Source organism: Struthio camelus, chromosome 3, assembly GCF_040807025.1.
Source record: "Struthio camelus isolate bStrCam1 chromosome 3, bStrCam1.hap1, whole genome shotgun sequence".
NCBI lineage: Eukaryota > Metazoa > Chordata > Aves > Struthioniformes > Struthionidae > Struthio > Struthio camelus.
Window position 1 is genome coordinate 26,289,875 of NC_090944.1, and position 26,266 is coordinate 26,316,140.

Here is a 26,266-nt window from a genome sequence, read left to right on the forward strand (position 1 = left end):
AGGTTCTCCCTGTTGGCTAACGGGGGACACAAGTGCACTAATGCCCACGGGCAAAACCACAGCTGTGTCCACAAGCCAGGTGGGATGACTCCAGGCCACAGGATTATTCCAAAGCAAGGAGGGGAAGAGAAGGAGAGAACGTTTGCCCATAACAAAAGCATTTTTCTTTAGTGAACATAACACTGAAAAGTCACTATGAAGAATCACAGGAGACATATTCATTTAAAATATCTATTGAAATTACAAATTAAACTCTTCAATATGATCCAAAGTACAAAACACAACATTAAAAGGCATTCAACAGCTCTTTTATACATCACAGTGTTAGTGGCACAAAATGTACTTACATTTCAAATACATCAACAGAACTATTTTTACACTGCTCAAATACATTATTTATACATATGCATGACTCATTCATGCTTATCCCTATACAAGGTTAAAATACATCCATGATAAAATGATCAAGAAAGGTTCAGTTATATACCATGTACCTGTACCTAATGTTCCTGGACTTCTTATGAGAGAGATACACAAATCAAAGCAATAATGAGGACCACAGGGCTCTAAACACAAACTGCATGCTTTACTTAGTATAAGTGCATTAGCAATTAAGCACTGATGCAGCCTTTTCTGATGTCTTTAATATCACTGTTAGCAACAACCTCCATCATCTATCCATTTTCCTCAGGATGCCAGATTATATATATGAAATGTACAAACTTTGGTTTTAAAAATCAAACCTGCACAAAGCTTTATGTATGCTGCACCTTATTGGGATGAAAATTGCTTCTATTGAACATCCTTATTTTTTCACAGTAAAAGGACTACAGATGAAATGCACAAAACTTCATGTTTGTTTTCCTGCCCATAACATTTTTAAATCTAAAGTATATCATCTTTTTCTGATCTATGATATTTATCCTGTTAGCTCCATAAACAAGAGAGCTTTTCACTAATTTTGATTGCGTTTCCTGCACGTCAAGGCATAACGGTACGCTGAGAGTTGAGCCACTCAGCTCTCATTTCGGATCTTGCCTAATTCTTAAGTCAGAGTATTTGAGGAAAGATCATACTGCTTGGTATTTTGGAGAAAGTACCCAAACTCTTGGTATGCTACAGTTAGCAGTAGAAAGTTTAAGGATGAACGCCAACTTGAATAAAATTGAAACAGTAACATAAACCACAGTAGCTATTATATATAATCTTTCATCAGAGAATCTTCAAGAGCCTTGAATCCAATGGAATTACCCTCACAACACTCCTGTGAGGTAGCTGAGCATCGTTCCGTTCATGTAAAAGATGGGTAAATTGAGATAAAAGGACAAAAGTGACTTGTCCAAGGTCACGTGGGGAAGACCCAGTGCTGCTGTCATTGAAGTCAGTGCAGGTTTTGCTACTGATCTTGCCCAGAGCTGCCTTGAGCCCAACTAATAGCAAGTCTAGGGAGAAGCAAAGCCTTAGGAGTCCTGACTCCACATTCACTCCTGTGCTCACTAGACAAGACACTACTTCATCCCAACAGAACATGCAAACCCTGTACTGTTAAAAAATTCCATTAAAACAGCATTTAAGGCAATGCAAACAAACTAAATCATAGCATAGCCTAAAAATGCAACAGAAGTTATGCAGTGAAATCTCATTTTTCAGACAAAAATTTAAAAAGACAGAGCTGTTAAAAAAGAGAGTCATCTGAAAAGCAGTGAAGACATAAACATTCGCTTTTTTGTGACACAGGGCTTAAATGTCAGAGTTTAACATAATATATTTACAATCCGATTTCAGGGTATTAGATGCCATACTATCAGCAAAAGCTGTAACACAAAAAGCCCCAACCTCAGCACATCACTATCAGAAGTAAACTACTTACAAAACAGCATTAAAAAGAACAAAAAAAGAAAAATAAAAACATTCCCCAAAAGAATGCAGAAGGAATGACATTTAGCATACCTGAAAGGATTAGGTATTTGGTAAGTCTATGTAGGTATATGGTTTATGCCATAGAATGTGTATCAAGTGACATGCCATAGAGATCTCCAGTAGCAATTCAAGTATGTTGAGATCAGAGACAGACAGATATGCTGACAAAGGTACACAGTTTTCTGCTCATATATAATGTAACCTGTGAACATCAGTTATTTTAAAATATTTATATTTTTAAAGGATTTTTTTCCACTTTTTTTTTTTTTTTTAAATCTGGACATGTCTTAATTTTGACATTGATTATTAAAGGGCCTCCCAGGGGACAGTAGTTCTATACCACGGAAATCAAGCTTTGCTATATTGCCACAAAAGACTGTCTCTAAGAAAGGCACAGTAGAAAATAAATCGTGTACCATGACATCTCCGGTACTGTTAATAGGCGACTGCACCTCTGCTGCTTTCTAATACTCCAGTAGAATTGGTCACCAGAACCACTGCCACACAGAGGACAATCTCTTAGTGCTCACAATTAGAAAATTAACAACCCAGGAAATCTTTACGTCTTTTTGTCCATTTTTTTTCTCCAGTTAAATGGAGTTACAGAGCCAGAGATCAAAGACCCGTGGTTCAAGCTTTCCCACTCAGTCTTATCAGCTTATGTGCAGGAGGCTGTCATTCACAGAAGGGTTTCCATTATTTCTACCCATGGAAGCAATGACTTAAGACAAGCCAAGCTTAAATGGTGTTCTACTTAGGTATCTCTGGTGATACGGACTTATTTGCTGCCAGAACTGGAGTGAGATAACCACTTCACTGCCCACTGAACGCAGCAGTGGTTCACACACTGTGTGGGAGCTGGCAAACATAGTGATTGGATGTGTCACCCAGCCTTCCCCTAGGAATATTTCTGAATAACTAAGCAATTTTTAATAATAAAGATGATCTAAAATACTGGCTAAGAAGTACTATGAAAACAAAAATAGATAATGCAAGTAAAGATCGGAACTGTGCATTGCCATAATAATAAGCTGAAGATATCATAAGGAATTCAGACTTGCTGGTAAACAGATATCCATTTCCTTCATGTTATAATGGCTGAACTCATTAAAATCAAGCCAAATAAGCAAATATGCAGATTAACTGCAACTCCTGGAGGTAAAATTTGGATTTAGATACAGTTTGAATTTGGATACCTTTAAAACTTGGAAAAAATGGGAGAAAGAATTCAAGAGTAGTTTTACAAAAGGACAGAGGCCTTTTCAAAATTGTACCCTCCAATCATTTCATTTAACAGGCTGCATAAAATAAAAGTTAATGGAACAATGAGTCGCTTCCTTATGACTGAGCTATGGAAATGTATTCCCAGCCTGTGAGAGTAGCCAGAAAAAGTTGCTTTTAAGGCTCCTGATGCATTTTCAGTGCAAATTTATCCTGGCTTCAATATATTCACCCCCCTCAGTACATCGATAATGCACAGACATAAGTGACAATGAAATAAATGCAGTCTTTCAGACCTCATGCCATTATTCAAAAGAATGTTTTCCTCCAGTATCATACACACAAACATAAACAGCAATTCAAGTGCATCATATTTCATGATGAGAAGTTATTAGTTAAATTCCTGTAGGCTTTAAAAATAGTTAAGATAATTTTCCATAAGATGTTACTAAATAAAAATTACTATGATTAACAGGATGTTGACTGGCATATTTTACAACTCTGGAAACACACAGCACTGAGTTATGAAAAACTACCAAATCAGGTCACTGATTAGCTGTCAAATAAAAACTTGTTGTGTCACAGTATCGTTACTAACAGCATACACCATATAATATTAACTCTGAAAATGGGCTATGTAGTTTAAGTGTTAAATACAGCTTCCACAAATATCCCAGGCATTTTTATTATTAACTACAGGGACCATCCTGATGCTTAGAATTTTTATACTTAAAAGTAAAGATTCATTGATAACCCAAAGTCTGCTGAAGAGTAAAATTAGTCCTGTATTTTTAATAACTGCCCTTTAAACAGAAGCAAGCTATTTTGAACTTCCAAAAAATTTCAATAGCACAGCTATTTACACATTTGGTTTAAATAGGATTATATATCTATATATCTATATATCTATATAAAAAGATTAAGATACCTGGATTAGAAGTTACATAGCCCTATAAGTGTAGCACAACCCTAAACAACAGCAAAAATAAAAATTCAGAAAAACACTAGTGGTCCAGTGGTAATCAATACCATCAATGCATTTTTAAAAGGACCTTTTAGATAGCAGGTTTGTGTCACCACTCAACCTTACAGCTTCAAAAATTCATTTCAAAAATGTAGTTTTCAATCAAACAACCTTCTCATAAGACTTCCTAAAATACCCAGAAGGCAACAGGACCAATTTTGTCCCCCTATCCCTTCTCAATTTTCAAGAAAGGCATAGGATGGCCTATATGCACCTTATTGATTTCGCTAGTCTTGGAAAAATATGCACTATAAAGGATGCTGCAATGGCAAAATTAACAAAAACAGAAGTGTAATAAACACGTTAAAGTTTCATTAAGTTGACTATCCAATTTAAATGATAGGCAGCTTAAATTCATACAGGAATAAGACACCAAATTTTGAAACAAATAGATATGCAAAAAGTTTAGATTTGTATTTATTTTTAAGTTGTTTTGCTGATGTCACTTAGCACAGTTCCCAGTCCACCAACAAGGGCAACAGAAAGCTTTTGCATTATTTTTAGCGCAATCACCTCTTCATTTCAGATAGTTATCTTGGTCCATGGTCTCCCTTAAGCACCACACTTGCCTTGCATTACCCTCCTTGTCTAGTATTAAATGATCTAAGCAACAGTATTAACAACAGTTCCTGGAACCAAGACTGTATGTCAGCGAAAAGCAGAATGGGCCAAGTAAGGCTACACCAATGCAAGTGCAAGAGGGAAACGACAACCGCAACAATAAAATCAAAACGTATGTTGTGATGAGTCCAATCTTCTCTCAGTCTAGGTAGGCAGAGGGTCATCATCTCCTTTACTACATTTGCACTTGCAGCACAGAACAAATGGCGTAGCAAGTAGAAGGAAAGGGGAGGCCACCAAAAGCAGAAGACCAAATCCTGCAAAAATTCCTACCACCTGAAAGAGAAATTAGAGAGCAAATGTTCATTTTTCATTGCTCCAGTCAGACCCATGCTACTCAACTCGGTTCCATCATATAAAGTGATACAGTTGCTTATTTGTCTTGATGAGCTTTGCTCTATCTCAAACACTTAATGAAGCAACTGACTAGACACTTTTTTCTTTTTTTCTTGATCAAAGTAAACATTAAATACTGAGGACAAGACTGCAAAGCACTTAGGGGATCCCACTGTTAAATGCTCACTTATTTGCCGGAGAAAACTCCAAAAAGAAGCAGTCAAGTCAGGATCTGGAGCTGTTCACAGAGAACGCAGAAAGACTCCCATAAACCTCCCACCAGCAGAAACATAAGCTTGGGAATCTCAGCCTTGGATTACAAAGGCTATGAACAACAGGATGACTTTGCATATACCAAATGGCATTTTACAAGTGAACCTGAGCTCACTCTGCTGCTTCTGAGGACATGACCTAACTCCATCTAAAAGCATTTTTTCCACTTACATTTACTGATCACCTTCTTCCCAGCATGGGCAGAAGAGCTCAGATCTGTCAATACTGTTAGAGCGCCAAACTCTATTAGTTTCTACAGAGTTTAAATTTGGAAAATCATTAAAAAACCACACAAATAAGTTGAGGGTCACTGTCTGAGCAAGCTTCCTATTTTCCATAAGCAACTGTAAGGCAATATGCCTGCAAATTATTTGAGAAAATACTTAGACTGATTCACATGATAGCATCCGTGAATAATTTTGAATAATGAAGACAGGAGTGGAATAATAATTTGCTAACAAAAACTCACAACAGAAGGCAAAATGAAATTAAGATTGCATTCCTCATTAAGAATTCTTCTAGCTAGGGTTAGATATGACATTTCAATTAGCTGGCAAATATTTAATTTGACATGGTATAGAAAGAATGACTTACTAGTATCAACCATGGACAATTTCTCTTTTTGACTGCTATGTATTTCTTTTTGTAATTTCACTATCTGACTATTTTCAAAATACAGGGTTGAAATCAAATGCTCATTTCGGCAGATGGCGCTGTTACATAAAACTAATCTTGAAGAGTGAAGCCCTCACCCTGATATTACGTAATACTATGCTAGAATTTTTTAGTCATGCCTTTTGGCCATCTAGGCATAAGGAGCTCAAACTTTCCTACCCTAACAATTTTATTTTGTGCCAACAGCAATTTCTCTTTAAAATTCAATAGTGTGCATGTGTTCACTAATTCTTTTTCTGAAAGTGCTGACAATCTGACGCAACCTTCTTTTACTAATGTCTGCATACACTTGCTATAGACAGAAAAGAAATCTAACTTCTCAGCTGAAACTGCTTTAAAATACAGTGAGCTGCAACTGTCCCCATCCTGCTCTACAAAGACAGTGCACACTTATCTAGCTCTTTGCAGTCCAGGCTAAGAGTGCACAATGGGTCACTGCTAGTTGCACAGAGCCAAGGTGGAAGTTAGTATTTCAGTGCACTGGATTGGCCACTGGTGATATTTATGATATACCTACTTATATCTTCCTTTCAGTGCCAATATGCCATTAAAGAATTCACCAAGTTTCATCTTGGGTTTTGTTTTTTTTTTTTAAACATTAGCCCAGCAGGTTGCTGGCTGAGTATTAGTTACTCATTTGCACCTGGATTCAATCGTTCCTGAACAGCTGAGCATTTCACATCCATTAGCAATCTTCCCTACACACCATCACACCATTCCCTCCAGCCAAAATAAATATTTTTTTTCAATCCACAAACAACAACCAAAGGCTCACTTCAACTTGCCTTAAATAAATACTCAACGAAACCTAACACAAGGAAATGATTACAGTGCTGATCTGGCTTCAGTAGGTTTAGCAGAACTGCAATCCCAATAGTACAGAATTATGGCTTTCTTTCTCATGATGACCAGAACATCAAACATACTGTCTGCCAAACATACTTGTACCAACTACTGTGGCTAAGTACAGTTTCCAAATATCAGAGTAATTATCTCATATTGCAGGTATATCAAGAGTAAAGAAAAAGCTTAGGTACTAGTTCTGTGACCAGCACGTTTTCTAATATACTATTGGCTAAGTCAAACAAAAACCAGTCTATCACTTTGGTGCACAGCGGTGTGTGTGGAGAAAGGGGGTACAATCCTTCTCACTTCATTTCAGATACCTCCATATTTAATTATTTGTCCAGACTTGGCACTTATTCTCCAGACTTGTGATTTATGCTCAAATTGGATGAAATTTTTATTTCTAGGAAAATACTTCATCTCAAGGAAAGGTAGATATTTACTGGCTGACAGCTAATTTAGGAAGAGATGACTCATATCCCAGATTTACCTATTTCTCTAAAGTGACTGTAAAGGTAGTATACGGGTCTAACTCATAGGTTGGCATTTGTAGGGTATGTGTTAAATTAGGGCACAGAACTCTTCTGTTACGTAGTATTCATGCTGGATCCAGCAAGACCTGATCTAGGCTATAAGAAGTATTCCTGAACTCTGCAGTTGTCAATTTGAACTACGTTTGGAACAACTGACAAGCCCACAGGGATACCTAGTAGAGGACCTAGCTCTACCTAACCTATGTGAATGAGTCAATTTGAGTCCATAGCAAGATAAAGAGATTCCTTTCTAGTTCTGGACCACAACCTAAAGATCCCTTGCAGGATGGGCTTCCTTGTTAATGGTCAGGATAGTGTCAATCCAGTATGTCCACTAAGTATACTAAGAACATAGCTACATTGGCATTTAACTTGCCATGCAGATATACCATACCATTTGCAGTTCTAGAAAGGCTTTCTATCAAGAGGTGTCCTCTCTGGGAGTGCCAAGAGTGTTTCTCTCCAAGCTATAGCCTTCTTTAAGTTGGCTATGAAAATTGGTTAGCATTCAGGACAGAATTTGAATCCTAGATGTTAGAAAGAATAAGGTAAGGGAAAGTGCTGTCATCACTGTACTGTTTCTCTGTAGACTCACGCAAGCTTATTAGAGATCTGAGCTTTACCTGTGTTCTGTGCCAGATAACAGATGCCCTGGAGTGTCCCAGCTTGTTCCGACAAGGTCCTTTGTCATAATGTATAAGGAGAAAATCATCCTACAAAATATTAAATGGAAACATATGCAATAAACAGAAGTACAAATTGGTAAGCTGTGAAATATTATGTCCCAAGAACTTATAACCAGGTATTGTACAGGAAGATAAAATCTTGGTAAAGCGGACCTTGGCCAGGTCCAACCTTTCCAAAGTGCTTTGTTTACAGTTAAGTTGCTTCATAAGCAGGTTTAAGAACTGTTGTTTCTCTGTAATGCCTCTCTTCTTCCAAATGCTCTCAAGTTGCATATTTAAATGCTAGTATAAAGCTCAGCATGAGAATCTGAGATGGTAAGCTGGCCACTGGCTGGTATATTACATGCATGCATGCATGCATGCATGCACGCACACACGCACACACAGAGAGACAGAGAGAGAGACAGAGAGAGAGACAGAGAGAGAGACAGAGAGAGAAAGAGCAAAGGAAAATGAATATTTGTACCGCAGACTTCCCAAACTTGGTTACTTTTGGACAATACAACTACAGGAGAATATAGGAGAAAGATTTCCATATCCACCCTGTCACACTTTCATACACCAGCCAAGATAGCAGGCCAAGTACCAAGGAAACTCTCATTTTTAACGGAGCTTGAGAATGCCTATGATTTAAGGACTCCCAGTAAAACATTCAAATGAGACAACAGCAGGATTAGGAATAGTCAGAGAGTACCTTCTAATGACATAAAACATTTTCTTGTTAACTGCTATTGTTAATTTTGCTATAGGATAGAATACATGGTGTGGAAACAGATACCGTATATTGTATATACTCTGATCCTGGGCACAAACATTTGACAGCTAATAGCTTATAGACTGATCAATTCCTGGTGTTAGAACATTGTATTATTTTTGATATATCAGATGAATTTCTTGCCCCACAAAATTCAAGGAGCAGTAAGCAAATCTGACCTCTAAACTCCTGCACTGAAATGCATGGCATAACGAATTTAGAGCTTCTCTACTAAGCCTCCACAGAACTGAGAGCATTACTATACTCGTTCTGTAACGCCTTCAAGAAGTGGAACATCAAAAAGCCAATCCTGAACAAAGTATTATTAAAACAACAAAGCCAGATGCCATGCAGAGATGGCCAATAAAACATATTCATGAAATTTTACTTTATACTAATACTTTTTTCCTGTCTCACATGAGCAAAATACTAAGATCACACAGATTAGATAAGCAGAATTAAGTATACAAATCCTATAAAATTACCAGCTATAGCTCTGGTGGATCCCAGTTCACCAAGTTTGGCAGAAGGAGACACAAAAATACTGCTGTGACAGAAAGTGCAGAAGACAAGACACAAAAGAGGAAGAGCTGGCTAGTGAGCAAGTACATAATTCATTAATGAGATAGCTGGATGGCAAAGCAATGAACTGCCAAGCTTCTGAGAGCCTTAGTGTGCTGCGTGTACTCACATCAAGGGATTCCAGACAGTACCAGCAAAAGGCATGTTTGCAGTTCTTACACATCATCTGGGCACAGCCTTCGTCTCGCTCAATGTAAACTTTGCACTTTGGACAGCGCTTGATTGGAGCATCATCTTCTTCCATTTTAAAAACCGAACTGTGAGGGAGAGTGGCAAATCAATAAGACGTGCGGCCATGTCAGTTTAGAGGAGAACTTCTAAGAAAAAAAATATATAAATATGTATATACACACACACACACCCCTACTTTTTTCCTTATTAAAATACGTGTTCTAGGTATTCATCTGAGTTCTATCGTTCAGATATTTTGGCTATACTGTTTTGGACATGTATGTGTGTCTAGATCATTTTATTTTTCCTCCATTCTCTTCCCTCAGAAGAGAAGACGAAGGTATCCCCTGACAGCACAGTAAGCCCAGACTACATTCCTTGGGGCTAGGGTACCCGGGAGAGATTGCATGTTTGTGCCTTCCTTGAGAATCCTCTCTAGAAATTTCCCTCCAAATCAAGAACCATGAGTTTTTCTGAGTTTGCTGTTCTTTCAGAGTTGATCTCTTTTCATCTCCAACACTATCTAGTCAAAACATGGTTCATGAGTTTGGGTCAGCACCACCTCTTCTCGTGTCTTCTACCAGTCTGCAAAACTGTTGGACCTCACCTCATACAATGGGCACAGCGCAGAGAGCTGGAATGTGGAAACACTGGAAGAACATTTATTTCCCTAGAGTAGCTTTCTACCCTGTCGAGGCTTTATCCGCTCCAACAACTAAAACGTGCCTTGACAAATGACACTTCCTGCAGCCACTGCCAGTGGGAGATACAAGAAGGGGTATTAGCAAGCTGCAGTAAAACAGGACTGACTCTTGATTGATTGCCGTTTGCCTGACTGATGGATGAAAGGACGTATACTCATTAGTCACACTAGTAGCAACCATATCACAGAAAAATGCTTTGAATCCATAAACTGTAAAAACTAAAAGCAATCAAAACACTAAGTCTTTTACCTTGCCATGCAGTTTATTGAGCTTGAGTTCTGCCTCAAGCACACACAAAACACACATGCTAAAGTTATAATATTTGACCAGGAACTAATCGTGACAGCATCCTAGCTAATCATCTGTTACAGCAAAGGTTGAAAGAAGACAACTTAGGAATAGCTAAGCCCAAAGGTTAGTCAAGGCTTTAATAATACCTTGAACTGCTATGCCGTCTTCAAAGAAGCCAAGACTTTGAGTGAGACATGTGCACAATGACTTCTTATTCACTGGCTGCAGTATGCCAGTGGAAATAGCTCAGAGATTTTTCACCGTGGCCTCAGAGCTCGAGATCATTGTCCAGATGTGTAACAGTTGGGATACTTGACAGGGTATCCTAAAAATCACTATCTGGGATGATATGACCAACCCTCAGGCTGTCATAGCTTCTGTGAGGAGAAGCTCATTAGCTGGCTGGGTGTATCCTCTGTGCACGTCTCCTCTGTGCTTTGGTGTGGATAGTAGCAAGGAAGGGAGGCCATCAAGAGCTATCCAGTTTTGGAATGTAGCGTTACTGGAGAACTGGAGCGACTAGGTGAAGGAAATGGCTTTATAACCAAATAAAGCATCTGGAAAGTGCCTCTTTACTATTCATGCTCCTCTTTGTTAAAAGATTCAGTGTTTTGTTTCTAGATGCTTGGTCAGTTGCCATACTATACCTTGTTTCTCCTGGAAGAAAGGAGATTGGCATATTCTCTTGACAGCCTTGACCTGGGTGCCAGTTGGATTTGCAAGCAGAGCAGAACTCTATGTCACAGGCTTTGCACTGCACCAGCTGGGGGTTCTGAGGGCTTGATTCCTGGAGCTGGCAAACTGCCTGGCAAGTAGAGGAGGGACACCAAGTCCGACACGGATCCAAAAGCACTTCTGTAAAAAGGCATAAAAGAACTAAATTCAAAGGCAGTTACAAGACCAGCCTTCCTTAACACTGTGTTCCAGCTGAGGTTGACTGGCAGGGCATTTGAACATCCACCTTTTCAAAAGCAGCCTTTTTATTTACTTTACTCAATTAAACATAAATCTGGCCTGCTTTGCAAACAGGCACCAAACTAAGATAACTAAACTGAGTTTCCAGAGTCTGAACTAATTGCTCACTTTCATTCACTGAACTAAACCTATCCTGAGAATGGAATGCAATATTTTTCTTCAGTTACACTTAAAGTTAAATAGAGCATATCTTATGCAGGCATAACACACCAGAACGTGTTTTTACAGTGCCTTGCCCAGTGGGGCTCTATTTCAAGTTGCCATCTGCATTAACGTAACCACATAATTATCAATAATTTAAGATTGTTATCCAATTTCACCCTTTTCCTGAAGGCTGCTTACTGGTAAGTCATTTCATGTTTCAAAGCCCACTGTAGTCAGTAAAAACATACCACTGATTTGAGTGGTCTCTGATCTGGGTCTATTACTTGATGAAAACTTTAGCATAAGTTCTCTACGGACACATAAATCGAACTGTCTTTATGAAACTCTGCCCAATTTCATATCACCATAGTGAGAGGCACAGACACCCAGTCAGCTTATATCCTCATAACAGTTAACAAGGTTCACTTTCTCTTTACGCTCATACCCGCCTAATAATTCCACAGCAGATTCTAGCATAAGAGATAATGCTGACTCCATAAAAGGGGTCAGCCTAGGTAGACAGTGTCTAGGGTACTGGCAGTCAACTCAGACAGCACTAAGGTCTAAACAGAAGTCATTTCCTCCTTTAGTTATAGAGCAATAAAACACACAGTAATTTTCTCTCCTTAGTTTACTTCCAGAATGTTGCAAAGGGCATCAGGCTGGCAAGAACAGAAAGAATTTAAGCTTTTTTTTTTCTGATGACAAAACATTAAATGCACAAACATGTATAGGACTAGATTATGAGTTACAGGATTGTTCCAGAGTGATACTGTATCCACAGCCTTGCAAGGGATAGCATATGTTACCTCTTTCAAACTGTAGTTTCTTGTATCTTTGCATGATTTCTGATGCAACCATGCACTCAATCTGTTGAAGGAAGGAGAAGGAAAAGACAAATTTCCAGTTAAGAACAGCAGTAATCTAATGCATTTTCCGCAAACGGAGACAAAATATTTGATCTTTACAGAATCTTTAAAAACGTATACTGGCAACAATGACTGCACCAGACACATTTGAATATAAAGGAAAGGAACGGAAAGGAAAGGAAAGGAAAGGAAAGGAACGGAAAGGAAAATTGCAGTAAAAACATACCTCATTTTCTTGTAGATGACCTCGCTTTGGGCAGGCAGCATCAGGGCAACTAATTGCTGTCTCTAGACCTTCTTTGATCAAAAGCTCCACATACTGTTTTAGGCACTGCAAGATAGCCAAATACTGAGTTAACTGCTCCACCAAGAATAAACCACTCAATATTTTAACAATTTTCCTCTGAAAAATCTGAGGAACTTAAACTTCTTTTAAAAACAGATATTGTGCCCCATTTACAATTGTGGGTCATGCTCTCAAACTTCACCAAGGTTATACTCTTAAATAGCAAATGGCAAGTTCATTTCCCAGGTCTGTTCACCAAATATCTCCCCCTCAATTTGAAAAAAAAAAAAATGCAGCAAATAAGAAAATATAAAAATGAGGAAAAAAGACAAATTAAATGGAGAGCTAGAAAAATAACAAGATAAAATTAGATTAACCACATTCCAAAAATCTTTATGTGACTGGAAACCACAATACAGCTTAGTAAGCAGTTAGTACCCATAAACAGACATCTGTCAAGAATGTCAAAAAGCAAACAGGAGTGTATCTTGCCTTCTATTTTTGGAAAATAACTATTTGAACTTCATGGCTAAAGATGTATTTTCTTTTCTAAAGGAAGAAAGTATGTAAGAACTAGGACTCCCAGAAGAACTACAGTTTCCATGGGGACTGAATAATAAATTTTGTTAATACTAACACTTTCCTCCCACAGCAGTCATAGCATTTTACCTAAGTCTTAATTGAAAACATGGCATGTTACACACCTGTGCACAGCACAACTGCCAACAAGACAAAGAAGAAAGGTGGATATTTAGACCAAGGTCAAGTTAAGATCAAACCTTCTTACTCCTAAAGAGCAGGCAAGGTCAAGTAAAGCAGACAATGATATGTTTTACTAGCATTGATTTGATTGGGTTGATATATTGACTTTTTATTGCAACAATGGCATACACAGAGGTTGCTATCCATCCCCCCTTGGCTGTCTACGCAGCCTCCTCTACTCAGCTGCTCATATTTTGTGATATGATCAAAGACCAGTTTCAGAGCTATCCATGGACATTTTGATATCCAGCTGATTATACGGGTATAAATGCAACCACCCCCCACCATCTCTATACTTCCCACATCAAGGCTAGAGCTATGAAGTAGCTGCCTGCTGGGGAGGTGGCTGGGAGAGACAGAGAAAGAGAGACAGATACTTTCTCTCCATGTCCTACAGAACTTCCACTAGCCTTACACTACAGAGGAAAAAACAAATGCAGGTCTATTTTCGAGCAGATCACGCTGTGGTGTTCTCATCCTGTTTGTGGGACTCCCAAGGGCTCAGCTGGCAAAAATAAACTGGAAAAAATTACGGAAAATAGATCCCCAACTCTCAGTTACCAGATAGGCAGAATATGAACTAAGACTAGATGAACAATGGAGTGAAAAGAAGATACAAAACAAGCCTGGAATCACAGAATCACAGAATCGTTTAGGTTGGAAGGGACCTCTGGAGATCATCTAGTCCAACCTCCCTGCTCAAGCATGCTCTAGAGCATATTGCCCAGGACCACATCCAGACGGGTTTTGAATATCTCCAGGGAAGGAGACTCCACTACCTCTCTGGGCAACCTGATCCAGGGCTCTATCACCCTCACATGAAAGAAGTTTTTACTCAGGTTCAGGTGAAACTGCTTGTGCTTAAGTTTCTGCCCATTGCCTCTTGTCCTGTCGCTGGGCACCACTGAGAAGAGTCTGGCCTCATCCTCTTGACACTCCCCCTTCACATACTTGTACACATTTATGAGATCGTCTCTCAGTCTTCTCTTCTCCAGGCTCTACAGGCCCAGCTCTCGCAGCCTTTCTTCAGAGGAGAGAGGCTCCAGTCCCCTCATCCTCTTGGTAGCCCTCCGCTGCACTCTCTCCAGGAGTGCCATGTCTCTCTTGTACTGGGGAGCCCAGAACTGGACCCAGCACTCCAGACGAGGCCTCACCAGGGCTGAGGAGAGGGGCAGGATCACCTCCCTCCACCTGCTGGCAACACTCTGCCTCATGCACCCCAGGAGACCATGGGCCTTCTTGGCCACAAGGGCACACTGCTGGCTCATGCTTGACTTGTTGTCCACCAGCACTCCCAGGTCCCTCTTGGCAGAGCTGCTTTCCAGCAGGTCAACCCCCAGCCTGTCCTGCTGCCTGGGGTTCTTCCTCCCCAGGGGCAGGACCTTGCACTTGCCTTTGTGGAACTTCTCGAGGTTCCTTTCCGCCCAGCTCTCCAGCCTGTCCAGGTCTCTCTGAATGGCAGCACAGCCTTCTGGTGTGTCAGACACTCCCCCCAGTTTAGTCTCACCAGCAAACTTGCTGAGGGGGCACTCTGTCTCTTCCTCCAGGTCATGGATGAATACATTGAACAAGACTGGACCCAGCACTGATCCCTGGGGAACACTGCTAGCTACAGGCCTCCAACTAGACTCTGCGCCACTGACCACAACCCTCTGAGCTCTGCCACCCAGACAGTTCTCAATCCACCTCACTCTCCACTCATCCAGCCTGCACTTCCGGAGCTTCCCTAGGAGGGTGTGATGGGAGACAGTGTCCAAAGCCTTGCTGAACTCCAGGGAGACAACATCCACTGCTCTCCCCTCATCTACCCAGCCAGTCTTTCCATCAGATTGGTCCAGCATGATTTCCCTTTGGTGAATCCATGCTGACTACTCCTGATCACCTTCTTGTCCTCCACATGCTTAGTGAGGACCTCCAGGAGGAGCTGTTCCATCACCTTTCCAGGGATGCAGGGGAGGCTGACAAGCCTGTAGTTTCCTGGCTCCTCCTCCTTGCCCTTTTGGAAGACTGGGGTGACATTGGCTTTCTTCCAGTCCTCGGGCACCTCTCCTGATCTCCATGGCCTTTCCAAGATGATGGAGAGTGGCCTAGCAATGATATCTGCCAGCTCCCTCAGCACTCACCAGTGCATCCCATCGGGGCCCATGGATTTGTGGATATCCAGTTTGCCTAAATGATCTGTAACCTGATCCTCCTCCGCCAAGGCAGAGTCTTCCTTTCTCCAGGCTTTGTCTTGTCCACAGGGTCTGGACTTCCTGAGGACCGGCCTTAGCAGTGAGGACTGTCACAAAGAAGGCATTTCTCATAACTCTGCCTTCTCTGTATCCTTTGTTACCTGGGCACCCGCCCCATTCAGCAGGGGGCCCACGTTTTCCCTAGTCTTCCTTTTGCTCTTGATGTATTTGAAGAAGCCCTTCTTGTTGTCCTTGACATCCCTTGCCACATTTAATTACAAAGGGGCCTTAGCCTTCCTTGTCGCATCCCTGCACGCTCTGACAATGTCCCTGTATTCCTCCCAAGTGGCCTGTCCCCTTCTCCACATTCTGTACACTTCCTTCTTCTGTTGCCAGGAGTTCCTTGCTCATCCCTGCAGGTCTCCTGCCCACTTTGCTGGATTTCTTACTCAGAGGGATGCACCCACCTTGAGCCTGGAGGAGGTGATGCTTGAATATTAACCAGCTTTCCTGGACCCCTCTTCCTTCTAGGGCCCTACCCCAGGAGATTCCCCTCAGTAGGTCCCTCAAGAGGCCAAAGTTAGCTCTCCTGAAGTCCAGGGCTGCAATCCTACTCATTGCCCTGCTCCCTCCTCGCAGGATCCTGAACTCCACCATCTCCTGGTCACTGCCGCCAAGGCTGCCCCCAACCTTCACCTCTCCAACTAGACCTTCTTTGTTCGTTAGTACAAGGTCTAGCATTGCACCTCTCCTCGTTGGTGTCTCCACCACCTGGGTCAAGAAATTATCATCAGTCCTCTGCAGGAACCTCTTGGATGGTTTGTGCCTAGCTGTGCTGTCTTCCCAGCAGGTGTCAGGGTGGTTGAAGTCTCCCATGAGAACCACGGCCTGTGATCATGAGGCTACTTCCAGCTGTCTGTAGAAGGCCTCATCGATGACTTCCTCCTGGTCAGGTGGCCTGTAGTAGACCCCCACAACAGCGTCACCCATGTTACCCTGCCCTTTAATCCTTACCCATAGGCTCTCAACTTGCTCTTCATCCACCCCGAGGCAGAGCTCCCTACATTCTAGTTGCTCCCTCACATAAAGGGCAACTCCACCACCTCACCTTCCTGGCGTGTCTTGCCTAAAAAGCACATAGCCATCCATGACAGCATCCCGGTCATGTGAACTATCCCACTATGTCTCTGTAACTGCAACGAGATTATGGCCCTGCGACCGCACACAGATCTCTAACTCTTCCTGCTCATTCCCCATGCTGCGTGCATTGGTGTACAGGCATTTCAGAGAGCCAGTCAAGCACGCAGGCTTCCCAGGAGAGGTGCAAGAGGATCCTCCATAGACATGTCCCATGCTGTCTCCCCTGGCTGCATGCACCCGCTGGAGGCATCCTGACTTGAGCGGTGTTTTACTGACTCCCCTGCCACTATACCACTCCCCTTCCCCCATCTTGCCTAGTTTAAAGCCCTCCTCACCAGGCTGGCCAATCTGTTGGCAAAGACACACGCGCCCCGCTTGGTAAGGTGGATCCCATCGCTCCCCATCAGCTGTTGATCTTCAAACAGGGTCCCATGGTCATAGAATCCAAAGCCCTGTTGCCAACACCAGCGGTGCAGCCAGTTGATCACTTGGAAAACTCGTCTACTCCTCCTCCTGTCCTTTCCCCTCACAGGCAAGATTGAGGAGAAAACGACCTGGGCTCCCAGACCCTTCACCACCATTCCCAGAGCTCTGAAGTCCCGTTTGATGGTTTCCAGTTTACCTTTCGTGTCGTTAGCGCCCACATGGAAGATCAGCAGAGGGTAGTAGTCCGATGCATGGACAAACCTTGGCAGTCTTTCCATGACATACTCTCATGGAATACTGTCGGGTGAGAGGCAAGAAAGATAACATACTCTGCAGCAAGTGGGCAAAACAGGAACTTCAAATACCTTTTTCCGATCAGATTTTCAGACAGGTCACCTACCCATCATCAGCCTGTAAAGGCAAAGGACTGCATCACCTTTGCAGATTCCAGCATTTCTAATTGCAGTTCAAAGCACAAAACCACCTCTTTACTCCAGCCTCACCATCTAACAGGCCAGGTTCCAGACTTAGAAATCACTTGTTCAGCCTCTTTCTTCTCTTTTTGTTTTGCTTCTTAATATGTGTATTCTGCTCCTTTCAGAGAATCTATCACCTACTTTAACATTTCATTTTAGTTTTTATCTCTTGCAGCTCAGTTGCCACAAAATTTTCATTTCCTGCCCACATAATTTTTGCTACTGTAGTATATAGCTCTGCTGGTGGCAACATATGCCCCGATAGCACAACAAATCATTTCTGTCAGATTCTCCTTCCCTGTGTCTCCTACTCAACAGAGACAACTGTTTGTTGGAGAAGAAAACAGAGACTAACTGATAACTTTAGAAGTTCTACATGCAAAAGTGTGATGAGTTATGGCCTATGTCCTCCTCTTCATCAGTGTGAATTCAACAAAGGCAGCGGTTCACTCAGGAGATGGTTTGACTCCCAGAAGGTTAGAGCTCTGCAGAGTGGGTGGTGGCAGCTCATGAGCACCACCAACAGCAACCACAGGAGGTTGAGCTCTGCAAGGACAAGGTCCTGGGCTGCATGCCTTGGCAAGCTGTGTTGTCAGTTGCAGTGAGGTATTAGCCTTCCCCTAATGACACTGTTGGCTCTTCACTTTTCCCTTTATTTGCAGATGCCAGTTGTGCATTAAAATGAAAATGCATACATTTTTAATGATGGTACTTAGCACTTATAGAAAGTACTTTTCAAGCTGAATGAGCTCTACCATCATTAATTATTAATATGGTAATTCTCCTTCTCAACCTGTTTGGGAGAATTGCCAAAGTCCATTAGACTTGTTTCCCTTTGCTCACCTCTTCCAAGAAATGGTGTTCATCCCTGCCACATGCTATGTCCTAGGTGTTCCCCTTACATTGGCAGGTCATATCTCTCAAAATCAGCCCAGCACTTCTTATGCTATACCTTCTGGGAACGCAGGTGCTGTCTCGAGGCTATGAAATCACACCATAAATTAGGCAGAGGATAAGACATGCCAGTTCAAGACTCCCAGCTCCAGAGATTCCTCAGGTGGAGGAGGAAGAATTTGAAGCATTTGGTAACTGAGGCTTCTCTTGAGAAAGGATATGAGACATGACACTTCTCAGAACATTTTGAACTGGCTGCAGTACTACAAATGCCATAAAGCACTGGTATACAAACAGAATAACACAGTAGGATTAGGTGCCCAGTGATATGTTATGAAAATAATCATTGAAAAAAAGAAAAATTCTACTTTTGTAAAAGCATGACACATTATAAATTGTTTCTTATTTTCTCACATCTGCCATGTTATCCCTTGCTGGAATAAAATATCTTCATAGCCTTTCTATTTAAGAAATAAAGTATTATTATTAATAAAGTATCAAGGGGAAAAAAGTGTCTTGAATATAAATTACTCAAAACTGCTTTCAAATTAAACTTCATTATATAACTTTTCTCAGAGAACAGAGAAGCTGAAATTAGATATCTAATGGCTGAAATAGGTTGAGATAAGATAGTAAAGGTATCCTGTTGTACATGGGCCCTTAAACTAATATGCTGAGCATCTTTATTCTTCATGTAATGGACACTTCTCTACGGAGAGTTATTAGTTTCTTAAACAAAGCTTTTTACTCAATTCCACTTGTCCCCTTCTTTAAAAAAAAAAAAAACAAAAAAAAAAACAGAAAACACCCTTTCTATTTCAGGAATTAAGTAACTAAATGCTATTGAAGTGTGTCACACTTGGAGATGCTTTTATCTCGACAAAAAAAGACTGTAGTTATTTTGCACATTTCTGTTTATGCATATAGCCTGAAACAATGAAGCCTGAGTCAGACTTGGTGTTTCCAAAAATTAACTCTTTAGACTGAATTAAGTAGATCATATGAGGATAACTGTGAAAGAGGCATTTTTTTGAATTTAGGAAACATTTTCTTTACATTCAGCTTTGTATTCCTTTTTTGTACTCTGACAACCATCACCTGGAATAATAAAGTAATATATGGCCAGCAAGAACAGAAAACTAAGTGTGCAAGTTGTGAGTCATTACCTGAGCTATAGTAGCAAACCATGTATACAATCCTACTCCTTTCCCAACTCAGAAGTAAAACATGTCAGTTTATAACATCCTTCAGGCAAGTCGCCGTGTTTTAATTTGCAGTTGCAACAGGTGAACATGCATTTTTAGTGGCTGGATTTCCATCTAGTGTGCGTTGTTTAAGTGCATCACATGACTCAGGAGAAAAAGTGTTTTTAAAAAAAAAAAAAAAAAGGAAAGTCTCTCCAGAAAGATTCTCTGATCTGAAGTTGAAAATTCTAGTTAGAGTCTAATTATGATATGATGTCACCGCAGGACAATATTAAGGTGGTTTGGATTCCTTAACTACACATATCTACACCTCAAAATTCATTTATGCACTTAGTAAGTTTGTACACCTTTTTCAACTGAAACATGCTTGAAATATACTATCATATACAAACGTTAAACAAGGAACCCCAAGAAAATGTTACCGTGTAAAATTTGTAATTTCTGTGAAACAAAAGAAAGTAAAACATTGCACATCCTATTTTAAGCTGTAGGTCAAGACGTATCACGTCTTGGCAATTGCTTTATGCCAACCCTGAACAGTGCAAGGTCAGTCACAACAGATGGGTTAGTTCCCCGAGTGCTGGAATTGCATTTCCCCCTGTGCTTCCATGTGTATTTGCGTACGCAAAATCCTTGCACCCTCCTGTTCTACCCTCTTTCTGCACACCACCTCTGTCCTTTCTTCCCAGTTGGGGCCTGGAAGACTTTTTGTTTCACGTAGTAGTCCAGGAATTTGACCCAAGAATCCTACTGCCATCTTCTGTCCCCGTGACAGAAGGAAGGAGCACATCCATTTCAAGGAGCTTTGGCCCAAGTCCCTTCTGCCACAAGGACCCAGTCGAGAGCCCTGCTCACAAGTGGTTTTACTATCAGCTTCCTGCGGAAATTAGGAATGCCTTTTTTTTTTTTTTGCTGCAGCCTCAGGGATAAGTGGCTAATAAAGGAACGACCTCCCTTCTGAAGCTGCCTAACTTAGGCTAAATATCTACAGTTCAGCAAGATGCATTGTTCTTCCAGTCTTTGTACATCGAGGATTGTGCTACAGAAAAAGGTATATTTGCAATGACCATTGATCTCTATTACTTTATAGCTGAACATCATTTTTTCTGACACTGTAAAGCCTGTAATATCCTCTAACCTACAGTAAAGGTATCCTCATTCTGTGAGAATCAAAACTGTTGCTTTTTGCCTAGTTTATAAACAATAACGCACAATATTATTCTGCTGCATTTCACTCTGACAAACCTGCATAGCCCACAGCAAAATCTTGACATAGAGAATTCAGATGTCTGACTTTTTTTTTTTCTTTAGGAGAATTTCAGCAACAGCTCTGCCCATCTATGGTACTGATGCTTTAGCTTGTTTCTTCTGACACTCAAATCAAATTTAAAATATCATTATTCATAAGAAAGAATCTGACTTTCATTTGTTTCCAAGCATGGCAAAATTTTGCTGCCATTTATTTTGACAGAAAAAAAATGCTCACTTGGTCTCTAAGTTAATTTTGCAACACATCACAGCTATAATTAAAAACACTTAAAGATATTTTCAGCGAAAGCCTTCACTTTTTAAAAAAAGGTTTTTTTTGAAGATAGGATAGAATTGCATACTGTTTTGAAATATTTAATAACACATTGACTATTAAGAACATGTTATTTCTAATATTGCAGGAGATGAGGAATGACTTTTTGAGATGTCACCTTTTATTTGAGAGTTAAACAGGTAAAAAAGTTAATCTGTGTTATTTTCTTAGCAGCTGATAGATGAATTTTTTTTCAAAATGCAGATTCCTGACTACACTAAAGCTGCAGATGCAAGTACCAAGTCATACAGTATATTTACACAGGGTCAGTCTTTGGAAATGCCAAAATCATGACAGGATTGCAGACACAAGCATATCACCACTGTATCATTTAATTTATTGCTTAAAACTTTACATGTATCTGAGTGCTGGCACTCGGCCACAGACCATCCCAAAACTAAATGTGCACTTCCAGAAAATCATTATATGCTGCTATTACTAAAATATTTTAACCACCCCTCTACTGAAAAAATAAAAAAAGGGTGGGGGGGGGAGAGGGAAGAAATGCAATATTTATCAAATTTTTAAAAAGTGAAAGAATAACTTTCTGAAAATGTACTTAGTACAGGGAAATAGTAAAGGCAGACAAAGACAATCACTGTTTTGCACAGATATCAGTCAGAAAAATAACCCTTCACCTTGGGCAGACAATCACTAACGATCTTACATCCCACTTCAGAGACAGATGTAAGTGCTGAAATGCTTTGTGGGCCTAATTAGCAGGCCTAAGTTTCAATGCAAAGAGGTGAACTGAAAAAATAATACAGCAAAGCAAGTTCAAACTGAGAAAGAAAACATTTCGAAGAAAGATGATTATCATCATGAAAACTGAAATACTGAGGGGACAAGGAAGTCTTGTATCATCTGTAAATCAGGATCAGATGATCCTTTAAATACATATGTGTGTGTGTGTGTGTGTAGACAGATGTATATACATACACACATATAAATCAAATGCTTAAATTCAACCACAAGAAGAGCCAGGAAACGCCAGTTGATTTTTTATGGTCTACATTACAAATGACATCAGACTAGCTGAATGTAATGACCCTTTTGGCCTTATATCCTGGGCATGAAAGAGATATGACAGGATACTGAGTGAGGAGCACTTATTTAGCAGTATCTTGCAGCTACAGGTCTAGTTTGGCTTATGAGTAGCTTTTCTGCTAAAAGACTACTAAGCAAAGCTCAAAATTCATGTGATTAGGTTACGGAGATGAATAAGAATTATGAGAAAATGTATTGCAACAAACACGATATTGTATTTGTAACATTTTTGTTTTGCACATCAGGTAGGTATTTTGCTCTATATTCCTCAAAAATGAATCTTGAAAAAGTGATACCTTTTCTTTGTAGGAGACAGAGTAATACCAACCTTATTCCACTGCTATGGAAGCTAATTCTGCAGTGTGGCAAATAAGTATTTACACCGGTAGATAGCATTGTCCATAATGTAATAGTAGTCTTTAGCTCTTGATTAGAGCAGTGAATAGTGATGCAATGCATAATAATCACTAGGAGTGTATGTTTGTGTGTAAAAGTTACTCGCTATAGACAAATCAGTGAGATGAATTTGGGTATCCGTACCTCAGCTGAAGTCTAATATTCTTGGGATAATATTTTCTGCCCTCCGAGATGAACAGAAAATTCCACTCTGCGCTCAAGAGTATTTCCCTAAAGAAAATATCACTTTTTCTAGAAAGATTTTCTGTTTGAACAAAGTTGAATGGCCTTAACAGGAAGAATTCCCGTAAAATAAATAATAGCTTATATATAGGTTATTCATTAGAGATGAGAGAAGAATGAGAGAAAAAGGTTTTGAGTCTGGGTTTCCATATTCCTGATGAGTGCTGCAGCTATAAACATTACGGCTGTTATTTGCTACTTTCTTTTACAATTCTGTGAATCCTTCTGAATCCAATAGGAATGTTCACCTGGGTGAAAAAAAGCACTTTTTTTTTAGCCTTAATTTTTCATGGAAAGAGAAAAGATATTTTGCAAAGTTCAAGTGGTACTCTTGAAACATGAAAAAACATGCTAGACCAAAAAAAAAAAAAGTTCTCGGATAGCTTTTAAGCTTCTTTTAAGCCTACTGTGCAGCCTTTTTGCGTAAAGCAGTAGTTATAATCCTGCCCAAACCTCTACTTTCATTTAATCGCAGGCCCAACTTTGACACTCTTACACTGCTGCTCCAGTGTGCATAACCCTCTACTGCATATCTACAATCTGGTTATGCTGCTTTTTAGTATCACTCTAATCTTATTTGTCTGACAAGCAACTTGCTGCAAAATAACTATCAAAGAGATCTGTTCAAGGCACAGACGTAGCCATGGAAATGCCTTTTCCTTATTAAACATATTGTCAGTCATTATTGATTAAATCCAGGAACACAAAATATATTCATCCTCACTGGCTACCTAGATCTCACAGAGACACATATACAATAGACAGATGCTTAATGATTCTACTTTGAACTTTAATAAATCACTTCTACTTCCACAGAGAATTTCTCTAAAGCAAGAGTCTACTTTCAAAAAAAATCTTCATTATCACAACCCCCATTTGTATTCCTGCAGCTGATTCATCATCCTCAAGACTAAATCATATGAGGAAACACAGTCACTTATTTTGGCATGTGGTACTTCAAAACTGCTATATGAAAGCAATAATGCAGAATATTCTTATGCATGGCTGCTGTTTAGATCCTCTCATTTGCTGCTGGGACAAAAATCATGCTACCCAGGCATACAAAACCCTTGCTCTGTTTAAGACTAGTACCATTAAGGCTCTCTAGAGTTCCGCAGCTGGGAAATACCTAGCACCTGAACCTGGCCTCCTGTGCAGTTGGCAAGACAACACGTACTGAAAAAGGGACCTTAGCCAGGATCATGAAGTTGGGAGTAAAATCACAGGTGTTAAGATTTTTCCAAAGTAGCAAGCGATTTGAAAAAACTATTTTGGCAGGCTTTCAGCATCTACCTGTTGATCAGTTAGCCTCTTTTTAAACACTCTGTTAGTTCAGGCTGACAAAGGTAAACACTTTCTCCTCTCCCATCACTGTCAGTTTTTAAGACTTGACCCAGCTGCTCTGGCGCCCTACTGCAGCCTGAATGCTCAGCACCATTCTAGCCCTATTGTCTTCCACCTAGACGATGGGTAAACGGAGTCCATGTGCTTCCACGTCGCTGGCCAAGGAGAAGGTCTAGCAACGTTCTTCAGACAAACCAGTTGAGGCTGACTTAAAACTGCAGAAAGGATGCTCATCTATAGGCCACCATGCTCCCATCAGCTGCTATAAGCTCAGGATGGGAACAAGGCAGCAGCCTGACAAGCGCATAGACTCACCCCTTAAAAACACCTCTGCGGTTAGAGAGGAGACAGAACTGTTGATTTATCCTGTAGACAGTAGTGTAGATTGCTGCTTTGGTATTGTCCAAATGCTTTCTGACAGTATACCCAATTATATGAGGCAGTAGCACACATTCCCTAAATGCTGCAAACAACTCATGGAGCAAGCATTCACACTAGGAAGGGGGTGCAGCATCCCTCTGCTTTGGTGCAGCCTCCAAAGCCTCCGCATCATTGTACTGCACCAGAGTGTAACATTGCCAGACTGAGCACAGGGAGGTGCTGACATCTGTCCACCAATCAACAAATGATTAAGGTGAGGCAAGAAAAAAAATGGTACGTATCATCAAGGATGCCCATATTTTCCAGTGTGAGCTATTCCTTAAAGGAAGGAGCCCTGCTACCTTCCTCAGCATGAGGAGTGTTGTAACAGTAAGGCTAAAATCCTTTGAGATACAGTAATTGACAGCTGTGGAAATCACTAGCAGGGCCAAACAACAAGAACTAAATGAACTTGAAAAACAAATGTCTGTTTCCAGTTAAATGTCTTAATTGAGAAAAGGAAAGAAATGTCCATCCTTTGAACTGCTCTTTGGAATGATTATATCTAAATAAATATATAAGCATAGGCAAATGTAATGTAAAATACAGAGAAGAATGAACAATCTTTCCTTCAACACTTCCTTTCCCACCATGCCTGCTAATAGACAACTACTAGAAAATGGCTGAAAAAGAAAAGGATAATATGCTGCAGCTCAGCTATCATACCAGTTTCAAGTGAATGTGCATATAAATATTTTCTATATGTCAGATTTTTATTCCTCCATTCTTTCTCATAACCAGCTTGTCCTCATTTATTCGTAGTTGCAACTGGTAGAAACACAGGCAGTAAACTTTACAAAAAGTAATCTGCTTTCAGTGCCAATGTATGCAGCAAGTAAAATATATCAATTTTTCCTTATGTGGTTGTTTAAGAAAAGTTTTTATTTCAGAATAGAAAGAATGTTTGAGTGGGAGGACAATACACCTGCAGCAAACAAAGGGCACAAGCAAAATATTACGCTAACAATAAAGAATGAATTTTCACAACATCCAGATGAAGACAACTTATGTTAGCAGCATTGCACCAGAGAAGGGAGAGCTGTTCCAGATCAAGCCTGGATTCCACTCTGGATTCCACAGTTCCCAACTGTAAATGAATTACTCTATAAAGAGGCCAGTTTATTATTAAAGCAGTGAATTTTGTTGTGATAGCCCCTAGGAGACCAGCCAGGAACCAGACAGCCATGTGAGCTGCTGTACAAACACATAGTGAACTCTAACCACGAAGCCTCTACATCTATATCAA

The 26,266-nt window shown here is 40.3% G+C and overlaps 1 protein-coding gene across 5 annotated transcripts in view; it reads right to left on the reverse strand.

Moving 5' to 3' along the window:
* Nucleotides 1–217: 217 nt before the first annotated feature.
* Nucleotides 218–26,266, reverse strand: part of RNF144A (ring finger protein 144A) — a 67,079-nt gene continuing 41,030 nt past the window's right edge. For all 5 annotated transcript variants that reach the window (XM_068937242.1, XM_068937241.1, XM_009667688.2 and 2 more), the window contains 6 exons: nt 12,852–12,956; nt 12,566–12,626; nt 11,285–11,492; nt 9,581–9,728; nt 8,073–8,162; nt 218–5,062 (listed from right to left, as the gene is read on the reverse strand). In XM_068937242.1, the coding sequence (XP_068793343.1) occupies nt 4,931–5,062; nt 8,073–8,162; nt 9,581–9,728; nt 11,285–11,492; nt 12,566–12,626; nt 12,852–12,956 (744 nt within the window). In that variant the 3' untranslated portion in view covers nt 218–4,930. The remainder of the gene's footprint in view (nt 5,063–8,072; nt 8,163–9,580; nt 9,729–11,284; nt 11,493–12,565; nt 12,627–12,851; nt 12,957–26,266) is intronic.